Source organism: Castor canadensis, chromosome 15 (assembly GCF_047511655.1).
Source record: "Castor canadensis chromosome 15, mCasCan1.hap1v2, whole genome shotgun sequence".
In the NCBI taxonomy this organism is placed as follows: Eukaryota; Metazoa; Chordata; class Mammalia; order Rodentia; family Castoridae; genus Castor; species Castor canadensis.
Window position 1 is genome coordinate 67,196,722 of NC_133400.1, and position 13,617 is coordinate 67,210,338.

The 13,617-nt window shown below is 43.7% G+C and overlaps 1 protein-coding gene across 1 annotated transcript; it reads left to right on the forward strand.

The window, feature by feature from the left end:
- The first annotated feature begins 584 nt into the window (after window positions 1–584).
- On the forward strand, window positions 585–11,842 carry LOC141417264 (uncharacterized). The gene is made up of 6 exons (XM_074055412.1): window positions 585–884; window positions 1,022–1,320; window positions 3,785–3,875; window positions 4,649–4,737; window positions 6,068–6,163; window positions 10,391–11,842. The coding sequence occupies exons 1-6, from the start codon at window positions 585–587 to the stop codon at window positions 10,491–10,493; spliced, it is 978 nt and encodes a 325-aa protein (XP_073911513.1). The 3' UTR covers window positions 10,494–11,842.
- Window positions 11,843–13,617: the final 1,775 nt, after the last annotated feature.

Here is a 13,617-nt window from a genome sequence, read left to right on the forward strand (position 1 = left end):
CAGGCAGGTTCTTGTACAGCAGGCTGGGTATCACACCCCACTCTAGAATTTTCCTAACTCCTTAAGCTAATCTTGTAGTTTCCCTGATCAATTTCAGTATTACTTGATAAAATATATACTTGGCTGTGCTGTTTGGCCCCTAAAGATACCACATGTGCCATTTCATCCGTTAGAGAATAACACATTGGAGCAAAAGAGCAACAGATACAGACTGAATTTCTCTACAGCTCAGAAGTGTGACTGGTGGTGACGTTTCCTGTCATGGGCCCATGAGATAAGCCAATCCTAGTATCTGATTATCTTCACTTTCAAACTACTACGTATGCTTCCCACCAGAAACGTTTTTTCTGTTGGCAGTTGAGTAAGATCTATTTGAACATGTCTAGACTTATTACACTAAAGAATTGTGAGCGAAGTATAACCTTTAGTTACTATTTTAAAAGCACATTAGATGAGTTAAAGTAATATGCTATTTCTAAAGAAGGCGGCAGACATATTAACAAGCCTACTGAGAGTCCTGCACTGTCACAGCGCTGAGAACAAAAAGGAAAAGGTAAGTGCCCTATGCTCAAACGCAATGCTTCATGAAAACCGAACACCATCAAACCAAGAACGAAGCCTGTGTCTTCCGGAGGCAGCAAGAAGGCTTCGGGAGACGGATCTGTCAATCAATCAATGAGCCCATCACCCGAATGAAAGGCCCCGCCTACTCCAACTCAGGAGCCGCCCCCACCTCAAGTTGTCCCCCAGTGTCCCCCACCTACGGGCCCAGCCAACCCAAGGACGCCTCGCGTAACGTACCTGAGACGCGTGCGCATCCACGGCCGGGATCCCTCCGTGCATCGCAGCGCTCGGGAGCGACCTCTTCGGCCTGGAGGCGGCAGGTACCGTCGTCTGCGGCTTCCGCCGCCGCCATCTTGCCGGCGTGAACAGTCAGGTGGGCTGCAGCGGCGACGGCGGGCGAGGGCAGCGTCGGCGGCGAGGACGGCAGTGGCGGCGTTGAGGGCGGCGAGGACGGCAGTGGCGGCGTCTTCGTCGAGGACGGCAGTGGCGGCGAAGACGGCAGCGGCTGCAGCGAAGACGGCAGCGGCGTCGGCGGCGAGGACGGGGGCGGCGTCGACGTCGGCGAGGACGGCGAGGGCGGCGAGGACGGCAGTGGCGGCGTCTTCGTCGAGGACGGCAGTGGCGGCGAAGACGGCAGCGGCTGCAGCGAAGACGGCAGCGGCGTCGGCGGCGGGGACGAGGGCGGCGTCGACGTCGGCGAGGACGGCGGCAGCGAGTGAAGGGACGGCGTCGGCAGCGAGGACTGGGGCGACGACGGTGAGGACGGCGCTGGCGGTAGCGGTGGCGGCGAGGTCGTGGGCGGTTGCGAGGGCGGCGTCGGCAGCGAGGACCGGGGTGGCGGCGAGGACGGGGTTGGCGTCGGGAGCGAGGGCGGGGGTTGGCGTCGGCGGCGAGGACCGGGAAGCGGACGGCGGTGGTTCAGGCGGCAGCGGCGAGGACGTGGGCGGCGGTGAGGGCGGCGTCGGGAGCGAGGACCGGGGCGTCGTAGGTGAGGACGGGGGTGGCGTCGGCGAGGACGGGGTTGGCGGCGTTGAGGACGGCGTCTTCGTCGAGGACGGCAGGGGCGGCGGCGAGACCGGGGCGTCGTAGGCGAGGACGGGGGTGGCGCAGGCGGCAGCGGCGAGGACCGGGACGTCGTAGGCGAGGGCGGCGGTGGCGGCGTCGACGTCGGCGAGGACGGCGTGCGCGGCGAGGACGGGGTTGGCGGCGTTGAGGACGGCGTGCGCGGCGAGGACGGGGTTGGCGGCGTTGTGGACGGCGTGCGCGGCGAGGACGGGGTTGGCGGCGTTGAGGACGGCGTGCGCGGCGAGGACGGGGTTGGCGGCGTTGTGGACGGCGTGCGCGGCGAGGACGGGGTTGGCGGCGTTGAGGACGGCGTGCGCGGCGAGGACGGCAGTGGCGGCGTCGACGTCGGCGAGGACGGAGGTGGCGTCTGCGGCGAAGACGGCGGCAGCGAGTGAAGGGGCGGCGTCGGCAGCAGGACTGGGGCGACGACGGTGAGGACGGCGCTGGCGGTAGCGGTGGTGGCGAGGTCGTGGGCGGTGGCGAGGGCGGCGTCGGCAGCGAGGACCGGGGTGGCGGCGAGGACGGGGTTGGCGTCGGGAGCGAGGGCGGGGGTGGCGTCGGCGGCGAGGACCGGGACGCGGACGGCGGTGGTGCAGGCGGCAGCGGCGAGGACGTGGGCGGCGGTGAGGGCGGCGTCGGGAGCGAGGACCGGGGCGTCGTAGGTGAGGACGGGGGTGGTGTCGGCGTCGGCCAGGACGGGGTTGGCGGCGTCGAGGACGGCAGTGGCGGCATCGGCGGCAGTGAGGACAGGGGCGGCGGCGAGGACGGGCAGCGTCAACGTCGGCGGCGAAGACGGCGGCAGCGAGTGAAGGGGCGGTGTCGGCAGCGGGGACTGGGGCGACGACGGTGAGGACGGCGCTGGCGGTAGTGGTGGCGGCGAGGACCGGGACGTGGGCGGCGGTGAGGGCGGTGTCAGGAGCGAGGACCGGGGCTTGTAGGCGAGGACGGGGTTGGCGGTGTTGAGGACGCCGTCTTCGTCGAGGACGGCATTGGCGGCGTCGGCGGCGAGGACGGGCAGCGTCAACGTCAGCGGCGAAGACGGCGGCAGCGAGTAAAGGGGCGGCGGCGGCGAGACCGGGGCGTCGTAGGCGAGGACAGGGGTGGCGCAGGCGGCAGCGGCGAGGACCGGGACGTTGTAGGCGAGGGCGGGGGTGGCGGCGGCGGCGAGGACCGGGACGAGGACGGCGGTGGCGAGGACGTAGGCGGCGGCTAGGGCAGTGGCGAGGGCGGTGGCGGCGGTGTCGAGGACTGGGGCGACGACGGTGAGGATGGCGGTGGCGATGGCGTCAGCGGCGAGGACGAGGGCGGCGTCGGGAGCGAGGACCGGGGCGGCAGCGGTGGCGGCGAGGACGGGGGTGGCGTCTGCGTCGAGGACCGGGGCGGCGGTGGCGTAGGCGAGGACGGGGACGGTGTCGGCAGCCTTGTGTCCTGAGAGAAGGGGGATTGAGAACGCAAAAGGGCGGTGTGAGCGAAGTTGTAGGGAAGACACAACTCACTGATGTGTCCTTCTCGTTAATGAGTTCTTATCCTGAAAGGAGCTCAGTGATTAAAGTAACGTGAAATTCGTCGGAAGAGAAGAGTATGAACTAAGAGATTCTAGGCAAGCAGTTTTGCCTAGCAATTCTGTGCTCTTCCTAGCTTTAATCTCTTGGTCAAGAAAAGTTTCTTCAGCTGCTGCCTATCGAGTATTCTTAGGTCAGATCCCTGAGGGAATTCGTGCTGTTCGGAAATTAATTGTTACCTTACCTGATAACACAGGTAGTTTTAAACTTGTGCTTTTCTTTTAATTAACTTTCTCTCAGATTGATAATCATAGGCCGGGTGTTTAGTGCCCTGATTATACAGACAGTGCCAGTGTTCTGAAGTCATAGCAGCAAAGTATGTTACAAGAAAATCATTTTGTTATCACTTTTCAGCCTGCGAAACCACTTTCAGTTAAATATCTCATTCAGTTTCCACAATAATTCTCTGTGTTCCACTTGTAAGTAACAAAGATAGGACTGGAACCAAGTATGAATTCTGGATTACTTGTGAAGTGGAAATAGGCTCGTCACCTAGATTAAATTTTCACTTCCCTTCTAATAGTAAAATTAAAATTGTGATTTTAATAGTTTTTGTTCTAAAATGTTTAAATCTCACAATTTTTATTTTTCAGGTTTGTGCAAACTCTGATGCATCTTCTTAAAGGAAATATTGGGACAGGCCTTTTAGGACTCCCATTGGCAATTAAAAATGCAGGCGTAGTGGTAAGACTTCTTTGTTATCTGGTAAGACTTCTTTGTAATCTGCACCCAGCTTGTAGGTAATTGTAAGCAAAAATCACTGCCAGCTAGCATACAGCCTCACCAGATATAACTGGTGAAGTGATATTTAGAAGATCTTTGTTGTATTGATAAAATTATGTGAACTTGATAATGATGTAAGATGAGAATTACTGTTTTCATTTGTTCTTAATTATTTATTTATGTTTTTTGACAAAATCCCCATGAAACCTAGCACAATATTGGAACTTTCCAGGTATGGTTTTGTCTTTTGGAATTTCAGAGATTTGAGCAGTGTACTTAAAACAACAAACGTAGTTATAGAGCAGATTATTGTGTTGTCTCCATTTTTCTTTAGACTCAGAATGAAGTATACGGTTTTTAGACAAGGAAACATAGTTAACAAAAGGAGTAACGATATCTTTTAAAAACAAACATTCAAAACATTGTTAGAGAAATTACTGTAATTACAGAGAACCTCGATGGGGAGAACTCATTTATAAAGTAAAGAAGTTATATTTAACACTTTTGATTGGACCCATTTCTTTTTTTGCAGTGCTGTCGTGCGTGTTGTCTTAAATATTGCTTAATGTCCTTTCTGTATCAAGTTTATTGATTTTTTCCCTTATGCAAATAACTAATCATTTTGTCCAGTTTTTTTTCATTGAAAATCAGTAGTACACTGACTTACTGATTTTATGATTAACCAGTGTCTTTAAATTTAAATATTTAAACATTTTGCATTTTCTTTCCCACAGCTTGGGCCAGTCAGCCTTGTGTTCACAGGAATCATTTCCGTTCACTGTACGCACATACTGGTACGTTGCAGTCACTTTCTGTGTCAGAGGTAAATGTGGATTCATTAAGTCTAAGTTATTTTAAAGCTGTGTGCTTATTTAGAGCATCGTAGCCTTGTATGTCTGTGCTTTTCAACCAGAAGCTGTATTTCCTTTCATCTGTATGTAGACACATCTAAGATAATGAGTATGGGGTGGGGTAGCGTTGCATAAGATGTAGATGTAGTCATCAGTTTAGTCATCCTTGACATTCTTGGAGTATTGGTCCCATCTCCACAGACACCAAATCTGCAGCGCACAAGTCCCTCACGCTCAGCAATGGAGTGTTTGCGTGGTGCCAGGCACTTCCTCCTCATAGGTCAAATCGTCTCTAGTTACTTGTAATGCCTGATACAGTGTAGATGCGATGCAAATAGTTGTTATGCTGTATTAGGGAATAATGACATGAAAAATAAGTCTGAATATATCCAATACAGTGTTTTTCATACATGTCTGATTGAATCCACAAACAAGGGATCTTCATAGTACTTATGATATGAACCTTATTAGTGAGATAGGGTGGCCTTTTTTTTTTTTGCCTAGTACCAGTGGGAAAATCAGAATAGATATAAAGAGGAAATGGAGTCAGTGGTACACTTTCAGTTATAGTCCAAGGTCTTTAATTTATTAGCAGTTTAGTTTTGGGTACAGTGCCTTCAGTGCTGTGAACCGACGTGTGGGGTTTGTCGATATCAGTAAAATAATACATGCCTTTTTGTTTATTTTTGTATCATGAAACATTTCTACTGGACAACAAACCATTAAAAAAAAAATCTATTCCAGTAGACCAGAATTCTAGTCTTGGCTCTTTTGTCATTGTTGAATGTTCTTAAAAAGAAGCATGTCACTTACGACGTTTAAATAACTATACATACTTGCAAAAAGGTTGGAGAGAAAGAATGGTGAAATAATGCCTACCTCATGGTGCTATTTTGAAGATTAAATGAGATACTTTACATGAGAATATAATGGAAATTCATGCAGTTACATTATAAAATAATTTGAACAGGAGCTGTCTAGTCAATTTTTCATGTATTTGAAATATCAAAATCATCGAAGCAAAAATACTAGCTCCTCTGAATTCTGTAGCTAGGTAAACTTTAGCAGTAGATAAAAATTAAAATTCTGATGAAAAGGACAGATAAAGATTTATAATTTCTTGAGGCCTGTTTTTAGGAGTATATAGATCTTCACATTTTGAAAACTAATCTATCACTTCATAGCCCTGTTTTCATTTATTTCCACTTATTAGATGTTCCTTTTTAGGAGTGGTTTTGTGGACCAACTAAATGTTTTTCTTTTGTGTGTGTGTGTGTGTGTTTGTGTGTGATTAAATGACAGGTTTAAAAAGCCAGCCTTGGGTTATAGTGACACCGTGAGTCTTGCTATGGAAGCCAGCCCTTGGAGTTGTCTTCAGAAGCAAGCAGCTTGGGGAAGGTAGGCACTTAATATGTTTTTAATATCTAGCTGCTGAAATTTTGTTAATTTTTAAGTTTCCTAATCTGATATAAATAAAGCTGAGGGGACATAATAACTGGCCTTCAGAGTTAGACAGCCTTGGGTTCAAATCTTAACTCTACCTACTTTCTGTTTAATAGCCTTGGTCTAGTTATTCATTGTTTTGGTTTGAGTATCTCACTATGAAATGAACTTATATTTCACAGAGTTTTTATAATAGATTAAATAAAATGGTACTTATAAAGTATCTGGTCAACCAATGAGATAATCATGTTTAATAATTTTTTAAATGAAAGGCAAAAAATCAAGAAAAATGTTACAGTCTCATTATTTCAGATAAAATTGTGGTGTTTAACTATATGTTCATAAAACCTCTGAGGTCTGTTTGTATTTTATATCTTACTGTCTTATTAGTTAGATAGCTTTCTTATTGATAACATGGCACCTCTAAGCCAGGTGAACACAGGATATTTAAGAAAATTAAGAAAGCATGAATAATCAACAAAATGCTAACTGTGGTACAGATAATGTGTGTGGTAGGAATTAAAGAAGAAAAAGAGCAATGTTAGTAGTTTATGATTAAAGAAGGCTTTTCTGGTGATTTTCATAAATTTAGGTTTGTTCATAAGTTCATGAGGTTCCTGAGTTCTTGATATACTGAGGAGAAGGAAGGAGACAGAACCTAACACTTGGAAATAATATACACTAGGAAAAGAACTTCGGTTTTGCCTACAGAATCCAGAACCCCAAACCCCATCTTTCTTCTGCCCCAGATTAGAAGCAGCTTTGTTTACTTCTATAAGGAAAATGGCTTTCAGTTAGAAATGGCTGGAAACATTGTGGGTAGGACACTAAAATCAAAGGTGAAAAATGTTAAGGGAATACTAAAATACTTGAATGTAATTCATCAGAGAAAGGAAACTTGAATTTATTTTAAGGTATCCAGGTAACTTACAAATAATATCTCTGAAGAACCAGGGAGAGAATGGTAGCATTATGGCAGAATGAAGATAGGCCAGGTGCCTTTTAATTCCAAGTGAGAAGGAGGATCTGTGGGTTTTGTTGACACTGATGGTCACACAAGAGACCATTATCGGTTAATAGATGCATGCTGTTGCAGTCACACCTTGTCTCTGGACCAAAACAATGAAGTGTGGCTGTGTATTGATAACATGGAGGCAAATGTTGTGACTTGAGAACTGCCATCCCAAATAATGTCACTTTGACTGCTAGCTTTGGTGATATTTCTTTCTCACTCCTGTTTAGTATTTTATATAGCTGGAATTTCCTAGATCACTCACTAAAAATAAAAAACTAGTAAGCGATCTCTTGTTTGATTTAAGCTATGCCCTCTTGCTCTCCGTTCTACATCCTTAGTAATGGTTTGAATAGTACCAAGCACGCGTCACACATTTGCAAATGCCGTGAATAGGGAGGGGGGAAAATACACTGCACGACAAGAAAAAGAACTTGGGCTGTAGAGGTGTGGTATTTTTTATGACATTGTTTTATAAGCAGATGTCCTCCAACTGGTGAATTTCAGGAATAGGTAGTGATGTAAAAAACTTGGCTTTTTAATTTAATTGGGCATTCTTTTGCTCTGTAATTCTTTTTTGTTTTGTAGTGAAAACAATAGCAAAGTTTATTAGGAAAGAAATTTACTATAACAGGATGAAGGTAGGGAGATGTGGGGGAAAAGGAAGAAACATTTCTGCTCCTCCTTGCTCTATAATTCTAGTGGCATACGGATCATAATATATGATGTTTGTAGGAAGCAAACATTTTAAATGTTCTTTACTTAAGGAAGTAAAAAATATATTCTATCATAAAGTAGTCCATGACAAGGAGCTAAATAGCAGTCCAAAGGAGAAGTAATACACTGACATTTTACCACTTCTTACTGACACTTATTCGTGGATTCTCTATAAGAGTGTGGTTGACTTTTTTCTGGTGATAACACAGCTGGGATTCTGCAGTGTTTATATTGTCTTCTTAGCTGAAAATGTAAAGCAAGTGAGTATTTTTCTCTAGTTAGTGAAATCATTTTCTTCTAATGCTCTGCTTACGGCACATTTCTTCTGTGGAAGCCAGGGTTAAATACTAAAATGTCTTCCTTTCATAAACGTTACAGGTTTTCCTTTAGTCTTCTGTTTTGCAAGTTGGATTTCTGATACTATTTTAATTTTTCTGTTTGTTTTATGGTATCAATGTCTGTTCTTTCAGATCAGACCATGACATGATTTGCTAATACTTAGTGACTTGAAATTTAGCCTGGGATAGTGGCACATGTCTATGGTCACAGCACTCAGAAAGCTGAGACAGGAGGATTGTGAGTTCAAGGTTACGGAGCAAGACCGAGTCCCTCAAAATAAAAATAAAATCAACCCCCCAAAATTTAGATCTCAAAAGCATATGTATAGGTATTTCAGGGTCATATTCTTTACTCTGATATTCTATAGAGAGTACATGGATTATCCAGCAGCCCAAAAAAGTGAGGTTTATAAAAAGTGAGCATTTATTACTAAAATCCAGTAATTGCTGCCATTGTTTAAAAAGGTAGTATCAGCATTATAGTTTTCTATATTCTGTCTGTGTTAGAAGGGTTTGCTTGAAGAGGAGGTGGTTTGCAGCTTTGATGGCAAACACAGTCGACAGTCTATGTGGACAAGCGTGCAAAATACCAGACTAAAAACTCACGCCAAAACAGTCAGACATATTTCTTTATGACTGGTACTAATTCCTATTTACCCCCATCTTCTTTAACCATCTTTTCAGCCAGTAACATTAATTATCCAAATATATATAGTGCAGTAAACATTATACGTAATAAATATTGTCTTACAGATGTTTAATACAAGATGATGATGTAAATATGTTTTCTAAAGAACTTTGAAGTATATATAAGTATACATTTGACTCTCTTTTCTAAATACAAAGTGTGCTTCATTTTATGTTAAGACCAAGAATTGGCAAACTTTCTGTAAAATGTTAAGTAAAAAGTATTTTCTGCTTTTCAGGCCATATGGTGTCTGTTGCAACTACTCAACTCAGCCATAGACAACAATATGTAAATAAATGTGGCAGTATTCCAGTAAAGTTTTACTTGCAAAACCAGATGGTGGACCATATTTGCTCTGCAGGTTGTGCTTTGCCAACCCCTGATTTTGTCCATCCCTGTAGATTACACTTGAGCCACAGCTGTTTAATGTTGAAAGAGTTGGTGGAGCTGTTGTACAGAAATGAGAGGGTCTCTTAAAGGGTCACATTTAGTTGTGAGCGCTTTATTTCCACATCTCAGCATTTATAAAAGTTTTGTGTATTTCTGGAAAATTTCCCAACCCAGTTTCAGTGTCACCTGGGAAACCTTCCATAGCTGTTCCTCCATGACATCCTTTTCTTCACCTCTTCCTGGAATTTATTATTTTCTCCTCACTTCTATAAGACTTCAAAAAATAACCTTGATCATACTGTATTAAAGTTAATTTATAGGTTGATTTCCACCACTAGACTCCCAAATCCTATGAGAGAAAGGACAACTTATGAAACAAACTTTTCTGGTAGAAAAATTTGTAACTTAAACTTGTGCTGATCCTTTAGGTACAGGTGTTCTCTCAGATATATGTTATTGTAGAATAGAGCGAGAGACCAGTGACAGCATGTAGAGAAGAGACATGTGAGGGGATGGAAAGAACCAGCAGTTCTGCTTGTGCTCTTGTTTATCAAATAAAGTGTCAGTGCTTCCATTAGCATTACTTTTTTGTAGATGATGTGCCAAAAATTGCATATTCCTAGGACTCCCCATTCCTCATAAGGATGTTGATGTCAAGCGCTGATAACATGTACCATCTTGCCAGTCATTCACATGGGACTACGATGAAGAAATGAATTTTAGGATTGTGCAAGATGGCAGCACTCCTCTGTTTCTCATGTGTGCTGAGAGTGATCAGTAAGCTCTGTTTAACCTATGATTTTATATCTGCATGCTGTGATATACAGCATTTTGATCTTTATAATTACTCTGTGAAGTACATGGTGTGCTTATTTTTATGAAGCTGTCTTACAAAACATGAGAAATATATCCTAAAGTCTGTGTAATTAGGTTGCAACCTAGGTCTTTGTCACGGTTAACATTCGCTGTGGGTGTTTTTGGAAACAGAGTCTTGCTGTGGCCTTGAACTCATGATCCATCTGCTTCTGGGTTTACAGACGTTCACCACCACACCTGGCTTACCACCTAACGTGTTGTTTATCGCTGGACAGAATGTCTGATTTTAGGTACATGCGTGTGTGTGTGTGTGTAACAGAGTAAAAAAAAGGGGAGAAAATGAATGCCTGAAAGTTTTGGATAACTTTCTCCTATGAAATATGATCAGTTGCTTCCAATGTTGAATGGAAAAGTTTAACTCATTTGTGCATATCTGGAAGATGGGGTAGAGGATTGATTTTCAAGCGGGGTGTGGTGGCGCATGCCTATAAAACTCAGCAATTCGGGAGGCAGAGATGGGAGGATCTGCAGTGCAAGACCAGCCCAGGCAAAAAACCACCAAGCTGGGTGTGGTGGTACATGTCTATAATCCCAGCTGTGTGAGGGGAGGTTTGTGGTCTGACACTGGTCCTGGGCAAAATCATTAGGCCCTACCTGAGAAATAACTTAAGCAAAAAAAAGGACTGGGGATAGGGGTCAAGGTTCAAGTGGTAGAGTGTTTGCTTGTCTAGCAAGTGCAGGCCCTGAATTCAAACTTCAGTACTGCCGAAAAAAACAAAACAAAAGTAAAAGTGACTCTCTGGGAGGTAAGCAGAATGCCTGCTGTAGATAGAAAGGTGAAAGCCCTTTAGAGCCATAAAGAGCAGGCTTTGGAAAGTAGTTGAGAGCAATGACACATCACCTGGGCAGAAGAGGTGAGGTCTGAGCATCATGGAGTAGAGAGTGCCACTCTGCAGAGATGTGACAGTATATAGCACATTGTTAATGAAAACTCTAGGATCAAGCTGTGGGGTTGGTACTTCCCTAATATGCGTGAGACTGAAGGTGCAATATTTCCATAACCCAAAGAATTAATGGTTTAGTTGTCAGACACATGTGGAAACCTGCACCGTAGCTGATCTTGGTCCCTTTAAACCATTATGACAGATGGTGGGGGGAAAACACTGCATTGGCGATTCTCATCTGCCATAGTTCTGGTAGCTCCTCCTTGTCTCACTCTTGAGATACTCTGGAAAAGCTCACATAGATGAGACAGTGTTTTGGCATGGAGAATGGAGATGGGGAAATGTAGTTTACATTCGCAGGAGTCAGAAGATAGGAGACCAAATCCTTGTTCTCAGATTTAGCTCTGACAGTGGGTAAGACCTCTTATCCCTGGCCAAGCCTCAGCTTCCTTGTTTGTAAAATAGGAATAGTAACAAAATCTTCCCTTGTTCCTGATAAACTTATTGTGAGACTCATCTGATAAAAGATTTGTGAAAGTCTTTGTAAAACATAAAACAGTATTTAAATGTAGGGGGAAGTACGACATTAATTCTTCAGCTTTACCAAAGAACTTAATTTGCTTTTGGAACTTTAACAATTAAATTATAAGCCATTGAAAAGTTAAGATGTAGTAGATTTTAGTAAATTTGAAGTCTAAATGGAAAGAACTGAATTTAGTAATTTTATTTTATAATATTTGTTCTAGTGTACATGGTAAACATGTGAGACCATAGAAGTCCTATTAGATAGCCCATCTCTGTCCCTAGAGGGCACCAAAGGACTCAAATGTTTACCTGAATCTTGCTCTAGGTATGTATCTACATTTTTATTTTATTGTAATTTTTAATCCTGAGAATTGTCATAACCATCTTTCTACCAATGAATGCTAAAATATTATATTTATGATAGAATTAATTTTAAGTTACCAAGCACCCAGTAATTCAGACAGCCCTTTAAAAATGGTTTGTGTTACTGTCTATTTTTTGCCAGAAATTCATGGTAGAGCTTAACTTTCACCTTTATCTAACACTGTTTTCAGAAGTACTGCTTTGATAAGAAGCCCTTGGCTCTAAACAATTTAGTTGTTGCAAGAATTGAGTTAGTAATGAGCTCTCTTCTTAATGCCAAAGGATGCAAGTTGCCAGTTTTGCTTCAATTCAGATTAATAGAAACTAAAATATAAAGCTCCAATGCCAGTTACCAGAAAGATAACGGTGAGCTATGCATCTCTTAAATGGTGCGTGGCATAGCACGAGAGAGTGCGAGTTATAAATTGCCACATAGCTTAAAAATGTAGTAGATGAAGTCCCCACCACCTGAGTGACATTAAGCATTGCTTATCATAAATTACAAATGTACAGTGAAGTAAAGGAAACTCTTGAATTATCAACTGTATCAGAGCTTTGTTTCAAAGTTCTGACTTGTTGGCCTCTTTCTCCACTCAAAGAGCGATGTGTCAGCACAGGACAGGTGGCACTTGCTCAGAGCACCCTCTCTATGTTGCAGAATTTGGTCAGGTTAACATGGAGCTCTCACAATTCTCAGGCCTAAGTTTGGATTCTACAACCCCTACTCCCTAGCTTGATATTACGTAAATTTTTCTACTTTCTAAGCTTCAGTTTCCTGTAGTTTAAATTGAAATTGGTACTGTAACCCACTTCTGAGAGCCATTTTGAGGATTTAATGAGGTACATATGAAGCACGTAGTTCAGTGCCTGATACAGAAAAAGTGCTAAATGGTAGTAGCTGTTGTGATTATAGTCAACTTCTTAAGAATCTATGTATCCAGGCTCTTGATTGTAGCAGTATATTCCAAGGAGGGTGCAGAGTGTGGGGAAAATGGGTTTTCATTGGTACTTATATTGCAGTGTGATTTCTTTGGCTGTACATTTTAAAATTGTTTCTAAAATCTTCTATAAATTTCATCTATTTTAGTAAGTTGGATTATATGATTAATTGAATCACAGACAATTTTTAATATGTGGAACCTGCAAATAGTAAATCTGAAAATCGGGTTATGGAAGTGGGTGAATAAGTTTTCAGACAAAGTTGGTTTATCTTGTAAAAGATTTCTACTCAAGCAGAAGTGACCTGCTGTCTAGCAAATGGCCGTGCATGAATCTGGTGGCGACTTAGAAAATATGTACTGATAGTGGTGGTAATCTATAAACAGTTGCCTTCTGCATGGTCTTTAAACTTTGCTTTGGCTGCTGTGTGTTTCGGAGAAGTACTTAGCACTTGTTTCCTACTCTGAAGAAGGTGCTGAGATCTCAGAGCAGATCTTCAAGACCTTTGCTGGGAACTTGAGCATGATAGTCACAGAGCTCCAAAGTAAATTAGTAAATCCATCGCCATAATTTCCTAGTGGACTTTATTTTTACAGTGCAATATAAGAAGTTGTCTCCCGAAGGAGATTCTCTTACCTCAGTTATCCTTACACCTGATGTATACATACGTAAGAGTT

What these genes read in the sequence shown, in the direction of transcription:
- LOC141417264 (XM_074055412.1), top strand. Translation starts at nt 585, where the DNA reads ATGAAAACCGAACACCATCAAACCAAGAACGAAGCCTGTGTCTTCCGG. An exon ending in TTAAAAATGCAGGCGTAGTG is followed by an intron (nt 3,876 to 4,648) that starts GTAAGACTTCTT and finishes TCTTTCCCACAG; the next exon opens with CTTGGGCCAGTCAGCCTTGT. An exon ending in AGTCACTTTCTGTGTCAGAG is followed by an intron (nt 4,738 to 6,067) that starts GTAAATGTGGAT and finishes ATTAAATGACAG; the next exon opens with GTTTAAAAAGCCAGCCTTGG.